This window comes from Elephas maximus, chromosome 19 (assembly GCF_024166365.1).
Source record: "Elephas maximus indicus isolate mEleMax1 chromosome 19, mEleMax1 primary haplotype, whole genome shotgun sequence".
Classification (NCBI taxonomy): Eukaryota; Metazoa; Chordata; class Mammalia; order Proboscidea; family Elephantidae; genus Elephas; species Elephas maximus.
In genome coordinates this window covers 26,771,742-26,789,221 of record NC_064837.1, presented here as the reverse complement: position 1 = coordinate 26,789,221, position 17,480 = coordinate 26,771,742, and the positions used below count along the sequence as shown (strand labels likewise).

At 46.7% G+C, this 17,480-nt stretch overlaps 1 protein-coding gene across 6 annotated transcripts in view; it reads right to left on the bottom strand.

Moving 5' to 3' along the window:
• Positions 1-6,231, bottom strand: part of ADAP2 (ArfGAP with dual PH domains 2) — a 28,858-nt gene extending 22,627 nt beyond the window's left edge. For 2 of the 6 annotated variants that reach the window (XM_049859020.1, XM_049859024.1), the window contains exons 1-4: positions 5,963-6,229; positions 4,967-5,097; positions 3,272-3,363; positions 606-685 (exon numbers count right to left, since the gene is read on the bottom strand). In XM_049859020.1, coding sequence (XP_049714977.1) covers positions 606-685; positions 3,272-3,363; positions 4,967-5,097; positions 5,963-6,056 — 397 coding nt within the window. In that variant the 5' untranslated portion in view covers positions 6,057-6,229. Of the gene's footprint in view, positions 1-605; positions 686-3,271; positions 3,364-4,966; positions 5,098-5,518; positions 5,676-5,962 lie in introns of all 6 variants that reach the window. The other 4 variants (XM_049859025.1, XM_049859022.1, XM_049859021.1 and 1 more) reach the window with 4 other exon arrangements.
• Positions 6,232-17,480: the final 11,249 nt, after the last annotated feature.

Here is a 17,480-nt window from a genome sequence, read left to right as displayed (position 1 = left end):
TCTGTAAAGACTACAGCCAAGACAACCCTGTGGAGCACAGTTCTACTCTGTAACACATGGGGTTGCCATGAGTCTAAATTGACTTGATGGCAACAGGTTTGAGTTTTTTTTTTTTTTTTTAGGGGGGTACCTCAAAGAGTGGTTTTGTACACTTTGCTCTCTGGGCCAGTGTCAGCCTAGATTCAGAGAAGCCAGGCAGAAACTTCGACCAATGAAGTTGTGCCCTGCACAAAAGCAGGCAAGGAGGCTGAACTCCAGCCCACACTCTTTACCAAGCCTTGTACCCCACCAGAGGCTACAACAGCCAACAGCAGGGATGCCTTTTTCTAATTGGTATGCCCAGAGGGGGAGTCTTTCTGCAATTTGTACAAAGGCCCTGCAAGGACCTGAGACAAATACACTTCTCTGCTGCTCAGACCATAAAACCACACCAACAAATGCAGTGCTAATCTTTTCAGAGGCAGAGGAGCCTACATGTTGTCCTCTGTGGCCAGAGCGAGGGCTGGAGGCATCTCTTGGTCGGACCTCACTCCTAATACTCAGACACTTTGTTTTCTAGAGCTCATTAGAACACAGACTTTAAAAAATGAAGAAAATAACTTTACCTGGGGGTGAGATGGTTTTCCCATCAGCCATAAACTCCTGTCTCTCATATTTAGCTCGAATCCATTGTTCCTTTAAGACCCTTGATAGAGAGAACCTTTGGTCAGCTGTGTCGGATGCATCTTCTTCCCAATGGTAACTTTCCACGACCCTTGTAGCTGAGGGTAGGGGCTTCACAGCAGCTGCTCAGGCTGTCCAGAGCTTCTCAACATCAGAACTATTGACATTTGGAGCCAGATAATTCTTTCCTGGGAGGGACCGTCCCGTGCTTTGTAGGATGCTTAGCAACAACCCTGGCCTCAACCCACTAGGTGCCAGTAGCACCACCATCACCCCTCTCAAGTCGTGACAACCAGAAACATCTTTAAATGTTGCCAAATATGCTCTGGGTGGGAGTGGAGGGCAAAACTCCCCCCAGTTTAGAAGCACTGGCTATTCCAACCCCAACCTCAGCCTTGGGATCAATGAGGCAGGTACCCGGCTCCCCTGGGTCGTCTATGTTGCCTCCTACCACGGCACGCTCATAAGCTTAAGCTGGAAGGTCTAAGAGCTTCCCTCCCTGTGGCCTGTTCATGAAATCTGGGCATGCTACACTGGACATGGGGCAGTATGTCCTGTGGTCTTGGGGTCAAACCACCTGGGACCTGGTCCCACTCTACCATTTAGCCACTGTGTAACCAAGAGCAAGTTACTTAACTCTGAACTTGGGTAATATGGCAAAAATATTTATTGACTAGGATTGTTGAGATGTTAACATGTATATAAAGGGCCTACTGCCATGCTCGGCACATAGTAGGTGCTCAATGCTAACCCAAAGAGGGATTAACCAGGAGCCTCTCTAGGACCAAGCTGGGAGGTATAAGCCTGGGACCTGGCAGAGCCTTGTTCCCAGCTGCGTGAAGGAAGTCCAGCTACGAAGGAAGCAGTGACGAGAACTAGAGAGAGTGTGAGAGACCTGATGATGTCTAAGCCCCTCACCTGGTCCTTCCTGAGGCTGGCTCCACAGCTGTCCCTCCTGTGGTCTGATTCCCAGGACCCATTAAATATCCTTTTGCCTAAGCTGAGTTTAAACTGAGTTTCTGTCACTTACAATCAGAAGTCCTGACTGATGCATAGGCCTCGCCCCACGGATACTGAAGAGAATCACCAAGCTCCCCCAGACTGGAGGGTGAGAACCCTGGGCCACAGGATTACAGCTGGGACAGGAAATGGAGGCCAAAAGCCACCAATCCTAGTCCTGAAAGTGGGGGATTTAGAGGAGTTTTAGAATTGCGGGGAGGAAGCCACAAATATTCAGCTAAAAGGGGTTAAAGCACAGGGCTACTGTTGGAGTCATAGCAAGTCATGTCTGTGAAGTGTTGGCAGAAAGTCTAGACATAGGAGGGGTGCATTCCATTCCCCTTGGACCAAAGGGCTGAGTGGCAGCAGGGAGCCAAGAAGAGATAGGCCCACTCAAACTGAGCCTGGCACATCCCTCTGCTGCGTCAGGGACCAGGCTCACACCGAGGACTGGATTCAAAGTAGTATTTATGAAATGTCTACCATGTGTCTTGTGGCATGTGAGATGCTTTGAATATATTACCTCATTTAATCTTTACAACCATGCTAGGAAGCAGGTATCATTATCTGCATTTCAGAGATGAGAATGCCCAGGATCAGAGAGGTTTGGTAACTTGCCCACCATTTCACAGCTATGTAGTGGTAGAACCAGGAATCAAAATTGAGGTCTTCTGAGTAGAAGGCTTGTAAGCCATTCCAACCCCCATCCCCCAGGAGGCTGTGTCTGCCTAGAGGGATGCCTCTTCCCACACTTACACAAAGTGCTATGCAGTGGCCCTGGTGGTGAGGCTGAGTCCTTGGGAAGGAGGCTCAGTCAGTCTGCAGATGTTAGAGGGTCATTAGGTACCAGTGTCCCACTGATCCCTCCCTTTCAGGGAACTTGAATCCCTGCTGCTTCATAGCCCCCCTGTCATACTGGATTCTCCCAATGACCCAGTGACCCAGGCAGACAAGCTAGTCCCAGCTCTGCCTCTATAAGCCTCAGGTTTTTCACCTATATCATAAGAATAATAACAGTACTTATCTCAAAGGGTGGTTGAGAGAATTAAACAAATTAACGCATAAACATTTAGCACAGGGCTCACTGTGTAGGTGAAGCTCAGTAAAAATTAGCATCTAGAATTATTTTTATAGTTATTATTTAAAGAGCTGGGGCCCAGGCAACTGCTTGGACACCAAGCTGAGTTTAGGTGGGACAGACCTAGGCACAGTTAGGAAGTAGCTAAAGCAAGTCTTGTTCTACTAAAATACCAGTATTTCTTTCCCTGTCAAGCTAGCCATGATCTGCAGGCAGGCAAAATGGAGACCATCAGAGGCAGAAGGACAGATTACAGGGAGAAAACCCCCATTTCTCAGCTGTGGAAACAGAAGCCCAGAGGGTGGAAGTAAAACACTCCATCATTAGAGATAGAGCAGGGCTTAAACCAGGTCTCCTGTCCTCCCAAACTATGTGCTCTCCCTGATGGTAGGCAGTGATTTCCTGGATTATCCGCTGACCAAATCCATAGAGGAGACCACCATGGACAGAGGCACTGAAGACAGGGTAAGGGTGGGAGAGGTGGGGCAAGAAAGACCCTCTCCCCCAGCCCCTAAATAGGCACCCACTCACAAGCAGTCGTTGGCTTGGGGAACATAGTAGAAAGCAGGGACTCTGGCTTCATACTTGGCCTTCACACGGAGGTTCCCGTTGTGCGTCATAAACTGCAAGACAACAGCAACTTGGGGTAATATGGGAACTTGGAAAAATGTGAAATGAAACCACAGTCTACCAAGAAGGCCGTTGGTCCCACTGGCTCCTAGGCTGAGTCAACTGGCTTTGCCCCCAGGAGGGGGAACATCCCACCAGGCTTGGTCCTCAATGCTGTTGGGAAGCCTCAGCCTGAAAACTGAGGCACGATAATAACCCTGCCTCATCTAGGCACAGCACTTAACAGTTCTCACACATTAGCTCATTGGATTGTCTCCATCATTTTAATATTACTGCCCCTATTTAGAGATGAGGGAACTGAGGCTCAGAGAGGTTAGGTGACTTGCCCAAGGTGGCCCAGCTAGTAGGTGGCAGAATTGGGATTTGAAGCCAGACCTGTCTCCAAAGCCCATGTTCTTTCTCCCACCCCCCCCCTCCCCACAGATGGCCAGAAAGCCCAGCAGCAGACTCTGCAAGCCTGCAGGAGGCAGATGTAGCTGGAAGATGGAATCAGTGAGGGCTGGCCCCACAGCGTACACGTGGGGCCAGAGGTCAGGATGATGAATGGAGCTCTCTGGCACCTGAGAGACAGCATTCAGCAACAACGGTAGCATATCTGGGGGGAGTAGGGGGGAGAGGAAGAAATAGCAGGGTTTTAAACCACATTTCTCGGGCAGAGTGAACTCTACTCTCCCCCTCCCTAGGGATCAGTAGACTGTGTCCAGGGATTTGCATGGGTTTTGGATCCTAAGAGAACAGGGTTCAAATCCCCATTCTGCCATTCATTCCCTGTGTGACGCTTGGGCAATACTTAACCCCCTGGGCTTCAGGGACCTCATGTGTAAAAATGAAGAAAATAATATCTACCTGGAAAAGGAGTTATAGGACACGAATAATCTCCAGGTTTATGTGCTGGTTTCCTGGTTTCCTCTCTTTCTCCTGTGCTAGAATATAAGCTCCATATGGGAAGAGCCCTTGTCTTGTTCACAGCTGTCTCCCAATACCCGGCACACAGTAGGCCTACAGTCACTATGTGTCAACTGAGTGAATAAGGAGAGCATCTAGCTCAATGGTGCTGGGCATGGCATTTGGCAAAGGCACTAAGTAAATGTCGGCCTGCTTCCCCGAAAGTAAAACTGCCTGCTCGCTGAAGATTTTTCTGGCCAAAATGGTATTATCATCCAGGATGAAAATGTTCTCCATCCCCAGAAGTCGCAAGAGCAAAGCTGGGGGAAGTGGAGGGGAACCATAGAACATGAATCAGGATACTTCTGCTCCGGTCTAGAAACTTCCTCAATAATAACCTTTGTGCCTACAGTTCATCCTTACAGGAGTCGTGTCAAGGGGTGGCGGTATCCCCAAAACACAGATGTAGAAATTGAGGGGCCACAACTAAAGTAACTAGCTCAGGGTTATACAGCTTGTAAAGGTTACACAGCTTATAAGTAAGCAACTTATGGATTTGAACTTAGGACCTCCGTCTAAACCACAACGCTAATGTTATTGCCCCTCTCCAGGCCCTAGTTTCCTCCTCTTTAGCATGGGGGGGTCCTGTTCACCCCTTCAAGCCAGCTCGGCTGTTCCAAGGCTGTCCATGCAAAAAACACCCCTTTCTACCTCCACAATGCTGTCCTCCCAGAAGTCAAGTCTCACGGATTTAACTTTGCTGATGGCTGGGAAGTTGCGGTGGACGCCAGAGCAGTTCAGACAAATGAAGATTCCCAGCTTGTAAGAGGCCCAGTCGGGATCTGCGGGATGAAGGGGCAGGAGAGGAGCTTGGGGGAGAGCAAGGCAAGGAAACTAGGGCTGGGTGGGGGCGTTGAGAGGGGCAGGGTCTGGCAGTTAATAGTCTTGAACTCTTTTCTCGTGGCCTCGCTCGCCATGGGCGAACTAAGCTACCAGCACGGAGCCTTGTGGTCAACCCGCCCCAGCTCAGCGCCGCGGCGACCGGGATAGTGATCTTGGAGGGAGTCCAGGGGCTGGGCGTAAGAGGCTGAGGCGGGCGAGACGTGGAAGTGACAGGACTCAGGAGGAACCGAGAGGAGAGGGACGGGGAGGGGCCCGAAGCGCCTGTTTGGGAGCTGCAGGTGGGGAAGTCTGAGTTAGGACCCCACTGGCACCGGTGGGGTCCGAGCGCTGGTGGAGAGGGGATGGGGACAGGACCCGTACTGTCGTTCGGGGGCGAGGGAGCGGGGACAGGAGGGTCAGGGGGTCTGAATCCGAAGCCTGGGGTCCCTCGGCGTGTGGGATGTCTGAGTCTGAGGGTGGGAAGTGCCTGGATCCAGAGTGAAGACCTCAGGGACCCGGGTCCAGGTGGATGGGGTGTCTGACGAGGGAGAAGGGCAGGATGGTCAGGGAGCCCGGGTCCGGAGTGGGGAAGTCATGGAGTCCAGTCTGGGTGAGCGGCGTGTTGGATGCGGAGAGGACGGTCGGGGACCTGGGTCCGAGAGTCACAGTCTGGGGGTCGGGGGTCCGTGTCCAGAGGGGGCCGGGCGGGTCTGATCCGAGGGGAGGAATCTGGCGGGCCGGAGGTCGGGCTCCGGGTCGCGGGCCGCAGGTGTCCTCCGCCCGCTCGGACCCCTCGGGCCGGGCGGTCCGGCTTCGCGCGCTTACCCGGCTCCCCGCAGTCGGCGCAGTGCGCGTTGCCGGTGCCCGCCCTCTGCAGCAGCTCCAGCAGCCGCTTCTTGTTGCGCTCGCAGTCGCCCATGGCGGCCCCTGCGGGCTCAGCGGAGCTCAGCGCGGTCGTCCCCCGCCACGCGGTCGCCCATGGCCGGTGCGCTCGCCCACGGCCGGTGTGCTCGCAGGGTGGATGGAGACGGACCGAGCCCGAGCGCCTCGTGCCCGGCCCCTGCGGCCGCCTGCCCCACCCCTCCACGACCTTCCGCTCCTCCCTCGGCCGGTCCGCCCTGAGCCCGCCCGACTTTGCTCCCAGCGGAGGCTGGCGCGGGGTGCGGGGAACTCCATAGGGCACCCTGCGGGGACCGGCCGGAGCGCGCAGGACTTGGAGTCAGTCCCACTGACCCTAGATCAAATCCTGGCCCTCAGTTTTCTCCTCTGTATAAAAGGAATAAGGACATATGTCTGTGCGCCAGGACCCTTTTGAAAATTAAATAAGGGTTTACAACTATAGAAGTTTACATCTATTTAGAGACGTGTTGTTGTTGATGGGTGCCTTCCAGTCGATTTCCACTCAGAGTGACACCCTGTGGCAGAGTAGAATGCACCATAGGGTTTCCTAGGCTGTAATCTTTATGGGAGCAGATTGCCAGGTCTTTCTCCCGAGGAGCAGCTGGGAACTGCCTTTCAGTTAGCAACCAAAACTTAACCATTGTGCCACCAGGGCTCCTTAGCTATGTTCAAATGCCACCTCCTCAGGAAGCCCTCCTTCAAATGCCAGCCTCAAGTAATCTCTCTAGCCTCTGATCTCCTAGAAAACTGATACAGGATCAGTCTACGCCTTTTGGCCCTGAGGCTCTCTCTTCTCACCTTGCATCACAGTTATCTATATTCTTGTGTTAACCCTTTTCCCAAACATACATGCCCACAACACTAGAGGGTTCGATGTCAGCAGTTTTATTCCTGTATCCCTCACAGCTCCTAGAAACAGCACCTACACATTTTTAGAAGCTCAATAAATAGCTGCATGGCTGTGTGCACCAGGAAGTGTGTCTTCACCAACGTGGGCACCGCTGGGCACTTTAATCTGTGAATTTCCATCACTGTGAGGTGTGGACCAGGCCTAGGTGTCTTGAATCTGAGCGTTTTATTGTTCCCTGTCTCCTCTCCCATTCCCCCATCCCTGTCAGTCCCTGACATCATGCTCCTGGTAAAACACACATTATACACACTTGCCATCTGTTCTGTAGGAAAACACCAATCTATCTGTATGCATATGACTTAAGGCACATGGACTTTATATTTCCATCCTCATGACACACGGATTGCAGCTGACATTCCAACTGACCTGTCCATATCCCCAGTTCAACACACACACAGCAGCATAGCATCATAGAATGAATATAGGAACTGGCTTTGAATTTTGGCTCCATCACATCTAGCTGTGTGGCCTTGGGAAAGTTCCTTCACTTCTCTGAGCCCTAGCCTCCTCATTTGTGAAATGTAGATTGCAAGACCCACTTAATACGGTCATTGAGATGTGACAGGCACAGTATCTGGCGCAAAAACACCTCAAAAAAGGTGGCTCTCTCATGCATTGATGGTGGGTAAAATGGTGTAGCCACAGTTTGGCGGTTCCTCAAAAAGTTAAACATAGAATTACCATATGATCCAGCAATTCCATTCTGTGGTATATACCCAAGAGACTTGGATACAGGAACTCAAACAGATAAAAAAAACAAAAACCCAGTGCTGGTTTTTTTTTTTTTATCTGTTTGAGTTCCTGTATCCAAGTGTGTACCCCAATTCACAGCAGCCAAAAGGTGGAAACAACCCAACTGTCCATCGGCAGATGAAAGGATAAACAAAATGTGGTATATACCTAGAACATTATTCAGCCATAAAAAGGAATGAAATTCTGATATATGCTACAACACGGATGAACTTTGAAAATGTGATGCTGAGTGAAATCAGCCAGACACAGAAGGACAAATATTGTATGACCCCATTTATATGAATATTTAGAACAAGTCAATACCTAGACAAAGAGTTTATCAGTGGTTACCAGGGCAGAAGGGCAGCGGGAGAGAGGGAGTTATCGTTGATAGGGTACTGAATTTCTGTTTGCGGTGGGGAATGTAAAACTTCTGAAAATGGTTAGTGGCGATGGTAGCACAACACAGGGATTATAATTTATGTCACTAAATGGTTTTAAAACATTTAAATTTTAAAATTTAAATTAACATCCAAAAATGGTTAGAATGCAAACTTTTTGTATTTTACCGTAAGAAAATGAAAACAAACACACACACAAAACGCAGTAACTTCCTTGCTTCTCCAGCCTCTCTGATCAGCTTCGTGGGACCATCATTTGGAATGGTGTGTGTCACTTCCCATCTTCTCCAGGGTGGAGGAGGTCAAGCTGCCAGGCCTGGGGCAGGGGGACATTACCAAGAATAACTAGCCATGAGGGGTCTTGACTGTGGGGGGTGAGTGAGGCCTAGCCTGGGAGCAGCCGCAGAGGAAGCAGAGAGAGAGAGCCCAGCAGGGGTCAGAGGGCTGTTTACTAAACAGGCTGAAAGATAATTCGTTTCCGCTGCTTTAGATGAAAGAGGAGACAGAAATAAATCTCCCAGGAGAAAGATGGGAAAGGCAACCTAAGGCATGATGGGAGTGAGGTAGGAAAGAAGAGGGGACAGGACACGGACATACTTTCTCCTCTGCCCAGTGTGGGGAAAATTGTGATAATGGAGGTAGTTGTTGGCCCATCCTTCCCCAGTCTATGCTCCTTGGTTCCTTGAGCGGCTCTCCTTGGGCACCCAGAGACTCACTCTCAGCTCCCTGGAGGTCCCACAGGGAAACATAGCATCTCACTCACTCTAGGGAGCCAGAGCGTGAGAGTTTTCCTTACTTTCTCCTCTTCTCTCCCTTCCTTCTGGAGGTTTCCATTTCAACAGGGATTCAAGTCTTAAGGTGCAATTTTACACAACCTTAGGGAGGAAAATGGTGTCACGGTATTTCGTTTGTGCTGTTTTTTTTCTTTCTTTTCCTTTTGGGGGGTTATCTAATGGCTTGTACATTGTTGTTGTTAGGTGCCATTGATTCCATTCCCACTCACAGTGACCCTATGTACAACAGAACAAAACACTGCCTGGTCCTGTGCCATGCTCATAATCGTTGCTATGTTTGAGCCCATTGTTGCAGACACTGTGTCAGTTCATCTTGCCAAGGTTCTTCCTCCTTTTCACTGACCCTCTACTTTATCAAGTATGATATCCTTATCCAGGGACTGGTTCCTCCTGATAACATGTCCAAAGTACGTGAGACAAAGTCTCACCATCCTCATTTCAAAGCAGCATTCTGGCTATACTTCTTCCAAGACAGGTTTGTTCATTCTTCGGGAAGTCCATAGTATATTCAATACTCTTCACCAACACCATAATTCAAATGCATCAGTTCTTCAGTCTTCCTTATTCATTGTCCAGCTTTCTTATGCATAGGAGGCGATTGAAAACACCATGGCTTAGGTCGGGCGCACCTCAGTCTTCAGGGTGACATCTTTGCTTTTCAACACTTTAAAGATGTCTTTTGCAGCAGATTTGCCCAATGTAATGCATCTTTTGATTTCTTAACTCCGTGGATGTTGATTGCGGATCCAAATAAGATGAAATCCTTGACACCTTCAGTCTTTTCTCCGTTTGTCATGATGTTGTTTATTGGTCCAGTTGTGAGGATTTTGGTTTTCTTTATGTTGAGGTGTAATTCATACTGAAGGCTGTGGCCTTCGATCTTCCTCAGTAAGTGCTTCAAGTCCTCTTCACTTTCAGCAAGCAAGGTTGTGTCATCTGCATGTCACTAGTTGTTAAAGAGTCTTCCTCCAATCTTGATGCCTTGTTCTTCATATAGTCCAGCTTCTCAGGTTATTTGCTCAGCATACAGATTGAGTAAGTATGGTGAAAAGATACAACCCTGATGTACATCTTTCCTGATTTTAAACCACGAAGTATCCCCTTGTTCTGTTCAAATGACTGCCTCTTGGTCTATGTACAGGTTCCACATGACCACAATTAAGTGTTCTGGAATTCCCATTCTTTGCAATGTTATCCATAATTTCTTATGATCCACACAGTCAAATGCCTTTGCATAGGTAACCATCTTTCTGGTATTCTCTGCTTTCAGCCAGGATCCATCTGACATCAGCAATGATATCCCTGGTTCCACGTCCTCTTCTGAAATCTGGCTTGAACTTCTGGCAGTTCTCTTTCAACGTACTGCTGCAACCATTTTTGAATGATCTTCAGCAAAATTTTACTTGCATGTGATATTAGTGATATTGTTCCATAATTTCTGCATTCTGTTGGATCACCTTTCTTTGAAATGGGCACTAATATAGATCTCTTCCAGTCGGTTGGCCAGGTAGCTGTCTTCCAAATTTCTTGGCATAGACGAGTGAGTGCTTCTGCATTGCATCTGTTTGTTGAAACATCTTTATTCGTATTCTGTCAATTCCTGGAGCCTTGTTTTTTGCCAATGCCTTCAGTGTAGCTTGGGCTTCTTCATTCAATACCATCAGTTCTTGATCATATGCTACTTCCTGAAGTGGTTGAATGTACCAATCCTTTTTGGTACAGTGACTGTGTATTCCTGGCATCTTCTTTTGATGATTTCCTTTGAGTTCAATATTTTGCCCACAGAATCCTTCAAAATTGCACATCGAGGTGTGATTTTTTTTTCAGTTCTTTCAGCTTGAGAAATGTGGAGCATGTTCTTCTCTTTTGGTTTTCTAACTTCAAGTCTTTGCACATTTCATTATAATACTTCGTCTTCTAGAGCCACCCTTTGAAATCTTCTATTCAACTCTTTTACTTCATCATTTCTTCTGTAAGCTTTAGATAGTCTGTATTTAAGAGGAAGTTTCAGAGTCTCTTGTGACATCCATTTTGGTCTTTTCTTTCTTTCCTATCTTTTTATGGCCTTTTGCTTCCTTCAGGTATGATGTCCTTGATGTCATCCTACAACTCATCTTGTCTTCAGTCATTGGTGTTCAGTGGGTCAAATCTACTTTTGAGATGGTCTCTAAACTCAGGTGGGATATACTCATGGTTGTACTTTGGTTCTCGTGGACTTGTTTTAATTTTCTGCAGCTTCAACTTGATCTTGTAGATGAGCAATTGATGATCTATTCTGCAACTGGCCCCCGGTCTTGTTCTGACTTACTCAGTTTCAGACTGCAGAACTTGGTAAACATCTTCAGTTTCTTCATCATTGGCATCAGTAATTGGTGCATAAATTTGAGTAAGAGTCATATTAACTGGTCTTCCTTGTAGGAGTATGGATGTTATACTATGACTGACAGCATTGTACTTCAGGACAGATACTGAAATGTTCTTTTTGAGGATGAATATGATGCCATTCCTCTTCAAATTGTCATTCCCAGAACAGTAGACCATATGATTTTCCAACTCAAAATGGCCAATACCAGTCTATTTCAGCTCACCAATGCCTAGGATATTGATATTTATGCATTCCATTTCATTTTTTACAATCTCTAATCCCCTAGATTCATACTTGGTACATTTCACAGTCTGATTATTAATGGGTGTTCCCATCTGTTTCTTCTCATTTTGAGTTGTGCCACATCAGCAAATCAAGGTCCCAAAAGCTTTACTCCATCCGTATCATTAAGGTCCATTCTACTTTGAGGAGGCAGTTCTTCCCCAGTCATATTTTGAGTGCCTTCCAACCTGAGGGGCTTATCTTCCTCCACTATACCAGACAATTTTCCACTGTTATTCATAAAGTTTTCACTGGTCAGTTTTTTCAGAAGTACATCACCAGGTCCTTCTTCCTCATCTATCTTAGTGTGGAGGCTCCACTGAAACCTGTCCACCATGGGTGACCCTGCTGGTATTTGAGAAATGCCAGTGGCATAGCTTCTAGCATCACGGCAACATGCGAGCCACCACAGTGAAACAAACTGACAGATGAGTGGGGGAATGGGTTAAATAATGTCTCCTAGAGAATTCATGTCTACCTGGAACCTCAGACTGTGATCTTATTTGGAAATATGGTCTTTGCAGATGTAATTAAGACAAGGATTGAGATGAGATTATGCTGGATTTCAGTGAGCCCTAAATCTAATGTCAGTGTCTTTATGAGAGACAGATAACGACACACAGAGTCACAGAGAAGACAATGATGTGACGATGGAGGCAGATATTGGAGTTATGCTGCCACAAATCTATGAATGCCTGGGGCCACCAGAAGCCTGAAGAGGCAAAGCAGGATTCTCCTCTAGAGCCTGTGGCGGGAACATGGCCCTGTTGACAGGCCTCTTGCCTTCAGAACTGTGAGACAATAAATTTCTGTTGTTTTAAGCCACCCAGTTTGTGGTACTGTGTTATGGCAGCCCTTGGGAACCAATACAGGGACTAATAATTATTTAGTGGTTTTATGGAGGGCTTTCACACATTTGATGTCAGCCGTCTGAGGGCTGTATCTTATCATGCCATTTTTTTGTGTATATGAATATTTGTAACAGCAAAAAACTGTGAATAACCCAAATATCCATTAACAATTGAGTAGGTAAACAAAAAGGAATGAAGGGTGGGTTTAACTTTAGAAACCCACCATATTAATGTAATGTGTATGTAATTCACCATATTAATGATTAAGAGGGAAAAAAATTATCATCATGAATTAATGCAGGAAAAGCATCTATTAAAATTCAGCATCAATCTAAGCATTTTTTAAAAAAGTAACAAACTAGGGAAGAGAAAGACACTACCTCAATCTGACAAATGGTATCTTCAAACAAAAACCTACAGCAAACAGAACTTAAGAATGAGAAGTCAGAGTGTTATCCTTTCAAGTCAGAAATAAGCCAAGACTGCCAACCACTACTTCTATTGGACATTGAACTAAAAGGCTAGCCAATTCAATAAAAAATAAAATGTATTTTTAGTTAGCAGCTGAGAACTTTAACCACCGTGCCGCCGGGGCTCCTATTGGGAAGGAAAAAATAATTTTTATTATTCATGTTGTTGTGTGCCGTGAAATCAATTCTGACTCATAGTGACCTTATATGACAGGTTAGAACTGCCCCATAGGGTTTCCTAGGCTGTAATCTTCAGGGAAGCAGCTTGCCAGGTCTGTTTTCCCCTATCATGCCATTTTGCAGTACAGAAAACTGAGCCTCAGAGGAGTTAAATTACCCAAGGTCATGGAACCAAAGAGGGAGCAGAGCAAGGGCCTAAATCCAGGTCTCCTATCATGGTGTCAGGCAGTCCCAGGCTATTTCATGGGACCCTACAGGACAGTGTTACCTCCAGACACAGGTCAGGCCTGCTCTCCTTTAGTCCTCTCAGGCAGTCCCAGGCTATTTCACGGGACCCCCACAGGACGGTGTTACCTCCAGACACAGGTCAGGCCTGCTCTCCTTTAGTCCTCTCAGGTAGTCCCAGGCTATTTCACGGGACCCCACAGGATGGTACGGGACCCCACGGGACGGTGTCACCTCCAGACACAGGTCAGGCCTGCTCTCCTTTAGTCCTCTCATTCTTGGGTATTTGAGATGACAAACGTTGAGCTCACCTTCCGTGCTTGGGAACCAGAAACTTCTCCTAGAGGAAAAGTGCTATGTCAAAGGCTGTCGTGACTGAGGCGGATGCTGAGCACTGTTTTCAGGGCGACGGGGGTCTGAGAGGTAGCCCATACAGCAGCTGCTGGGGTGAGAGATATAAAATTGTATGAAAAATATAGTCCCAATCATACTACAATATGCATAAAAGACCAGAAGGAAATTCACGAAGATGTTAATGACGGTTGGTGGTGGAATTATTAAAAGCATAGTACTAGACTGAACTCACAACATGGCTTTTTTTTAAATCATCAGCTTCATATGGTTCAGTGTAATATCCTGGGGAAAGGGGCCCAAGATAAACCTGCATTTGAATCCCAGCTACAGTACTAAGTATGCATCATTTCAATTGTCAATTCTTGGACAAGTTTACTTAACCTTTCTCTGGGCCCTGGGACAATCTGGGCCCTGGGATAGAGCGTCCTCTGTAAATAAAGTTCCCAGGATCCTTCAGAATGCAAACATTCAGTGGTGCTCTCAGGAACACCATCTCTTGCCAGCTGGCTAAGTCACTGCAGGGCTGGAAGGAAGCCTCTAACCACATTCCCAGGGACAGGATCAAGGTCCCCAGGGAATAGACTACAACCCTTTAAAAAATGTAATTAATTATGTTTATTAGTTTCAGGATAGAAAAAAAAAAGGCAATTATAGGACATTTGGAAAAGTATAGTAAAGAAGGAAGAAACAATCACCCACAATTATGGCCACCATGTATCATGGATTCCTGTGTGTCAGATTCCTCACATGCATTATTTCATTTAATGGTCACCACAACCCTGAAGTACAGACTGAAGAAACTGAGGTCCAGAGAGAGGTTAAGTAAACTTGTCCAAGATTTGACAACACAGATGATGCATACTTAGTATCAGAGCTGGGATTCAGACTCAAATCTAAGTTTATCTTGAGCCCCATTACATTAAACCATATGAAGTTGATTGAAAAAAAAAATAAGCCATGTTGTACAGTTCAACCAAGTACTATGCTTTTAAAAGTCCCACTACCAATCATCATTAATATATTTGTGGATTTTCTCCTGATCTTTTATTTATATTGTAATATGATTGGGACTATATTTCTCATACAATTTTACATCTCTTTTTTATTTTCTTTACCTAAGCCTTTTAACATATTATTATAGATGCTTCGTGACATCATTTTAATGATTATGTAATATTTCACAGAATATGCAGATTTCCTTGTTGTTGGACATATAAATTGTGGCTGATTTTTGCTGTTGTATATAATGCTGTAACGAGTATCTACGGTGTACTGAATTGCCTGAATACAGCCCTTCTAGCCATCGTCTTGTGACTACCAGGAAACGATTGGGTGGGACTATGGAAATAGAAGCCCTAGTGGCACAGTGATTAAGCACTCAGTTGCTAACTGAAAGACTGGCGGTTCAAACTTACCAGTCACTCCACCAGAAAAAAATGTGGTGGTCTGCTTCTGTAAGGATTTACAGGCTCGGAAATTCTGTTGGCCAGTTCTATTCCCTCCTGAGGGTTGCTATGAGTTGGAATCGACTCCACGGCAATGAGTATGCAAATAAGGTGCTTGTGGCTCACCAAGGGGATTGGACAGCTTGCTAATAATGCAAATAAAGTGCACCCCTTTTGGGGGTGTGGTTATGCAAATACAGTACATGGAATCCTTGTAGGGGATTGGTCAGTTTTGCCAGAAAGCTTCTTGCTTAAGGGAACTTACTACCATCAAGAAGAGCCTGGAGTGGAGTGTATCCTCTGGATCCAGGGTCCCTGTGCTGAGAACCTCCTAGACTCAGGAGAGAGACAGCAGTACTGGTGTAGGCAGCAGCGGTGTGAGACAGCAGGAACCAGGTGGCAGCTGCCAGATGGCACGGTGGGCTTCCCAGCCCACAGAGCAAGAAAGCTGAGTACCTTCAGGCAGGAGGCTTCCTGGAGGAGTGAGGTGCTTCCAGGCACTTATCTGAGGAGCTAAACAACTTTGAAACACTTGCCTGAGCAGGGCAAAAGCCAGGGCTGAGAGAAGCCTTTACTAAGGGGGCGTGCACAGCAGAGAGAAGGGTCTGCTTGCTTGCATAGCCAGGAGTAGCTGTGAGAGCTGTCCTGCACTGAAGAAGGCAGGGATGTGCTCTCCATGTCAAGGGAGGCTTCCAGACTTTGCATGCTTCCTGATTCTGACCCTGACTTGTAGCCTGTTGATCCCGATCCCGAGTTATATCTGTTACTTCCCTAATAAGCCTCATAACTGTGGGTATAGTCTGTGAGTTCTGTGTGGCCATTGCAACAATAACTCAGCAAAGAAGCAGAGAATGCCGTGGGAGGGACAGCTAATGTCATAATTGGTAAAAGAGTTCGAGAGAAGAGGTACATCTGACCTCCATCTCATAGGAGCCAGCTATGGGCTGATGCTGACCTTGACTCTCCTTTCCCCTCCTGAATTTAGAGGAGGTCGGATGCCACACCATTTTTATAGTATGTATCTTTGTGCCTAAAGCTTTGTCCATCTTTGAAACTGCATTTTCAAGCATCACACCCATTGCCGTTGAGTCGATTCTGACTCATAGTGGTACTATAGTCAGGGTAGAACTGTCCCACAGGGTTTCCAAGGCTGCAAATCTTTACGAAAGCAGACTACCACGTCTTTCTCCTATGGAGTGGCTGGTGAGTTTGAACTGCCGACCTTTGGGTTAGCAGTGAGCACTTAACCACTGCACCGCCAGGGTCTGGTCAGTGTGTTCACCAGCTCCTCACCTAGTACCTACCATGTAGTGGGGATTCAGTACATATTTGTTAAGTAAATGAAGAAATGTCAGTAAAAAATAATCAACAAAGTGGGACGACTTGGGGGAAAGAAATAACAGGTAGGCATGTGAAATAGCTGAAAATCAAGAAGAATCTGATCAGGTTTACTCTCTGTATTTCTATATTCAGTATCACTTTGCCTTCAACAGCAGGAACCAGCTCAGAGCCCACAGGGACTGCCCATTACAATACTGTCAAAGTATTCATTCATTAAGTATTAATAGGCCCCATTACGTGCCAAGAAGTTCCTGGGTGGTGCAAATTGTTAAGCACTTGGCTACTAACTGAAAGGTTGGCAGTTCTAACCCACCCAGAGGCACCTTCGAAGAAAACCCTGACAATATACTGCGGAAAGGTCACAGCCTTGAAAACCCTATGGAATGCAGTTCAACTCTGCACACATGGGGTTGCCATGAGTCAGAACGGACTTGATGGCAACTGGTTTTGTTTTATATCATTTTGCTATGTGCCAGGCGCTCTTACAGTCACTGGGAATATGGCTATACACAAAAGTTTCTGCCTTCATGGAGCTTACTTCAATGGCTAGAGAGATACTATAAACAGAGAAGCAAATATACATACATATGGTATGGTGCCAGACAGTGGTCAGTGCCGTAAAGAAAAATAAACAGAGTAAAGGGATACAGAGGGATGGAAGATACTATTTTAGACAGAGAGAGAAGGCAAGAAAGCTCTCTCTGAAGAGATGACATTTAAGCAAGGATCTGAATGAAGCTTCGAGTCACCCTTCGCTTATCTGAGAGCAGGGTGTCCCGGGGAATAGAACAGAGAGCACAAAGTGGCCCTGGAAGGGTAACGTGCTTGCTATGGGCTTTGTCCACCACCTTTGAGCACAGAGCCATCCAACTCCATGCCTTCATGCCTTGTCATGCAGCTCCCTTTGCTACTCCAACTCCCCTTCTCTATCTTGCCCACCTGCTTAGCCCCCAGGAGCCTAGCCAACTCCTGCTTCTATGCCTAAATTCAGATCTCACTTCTTCTAGCTAGCTCTCACTGCTCTCATCTATGTTCCCACAAAGCTCATGTTTCTATTACAATAATGATCACATTGTACTAGAGTCGTTTTTTG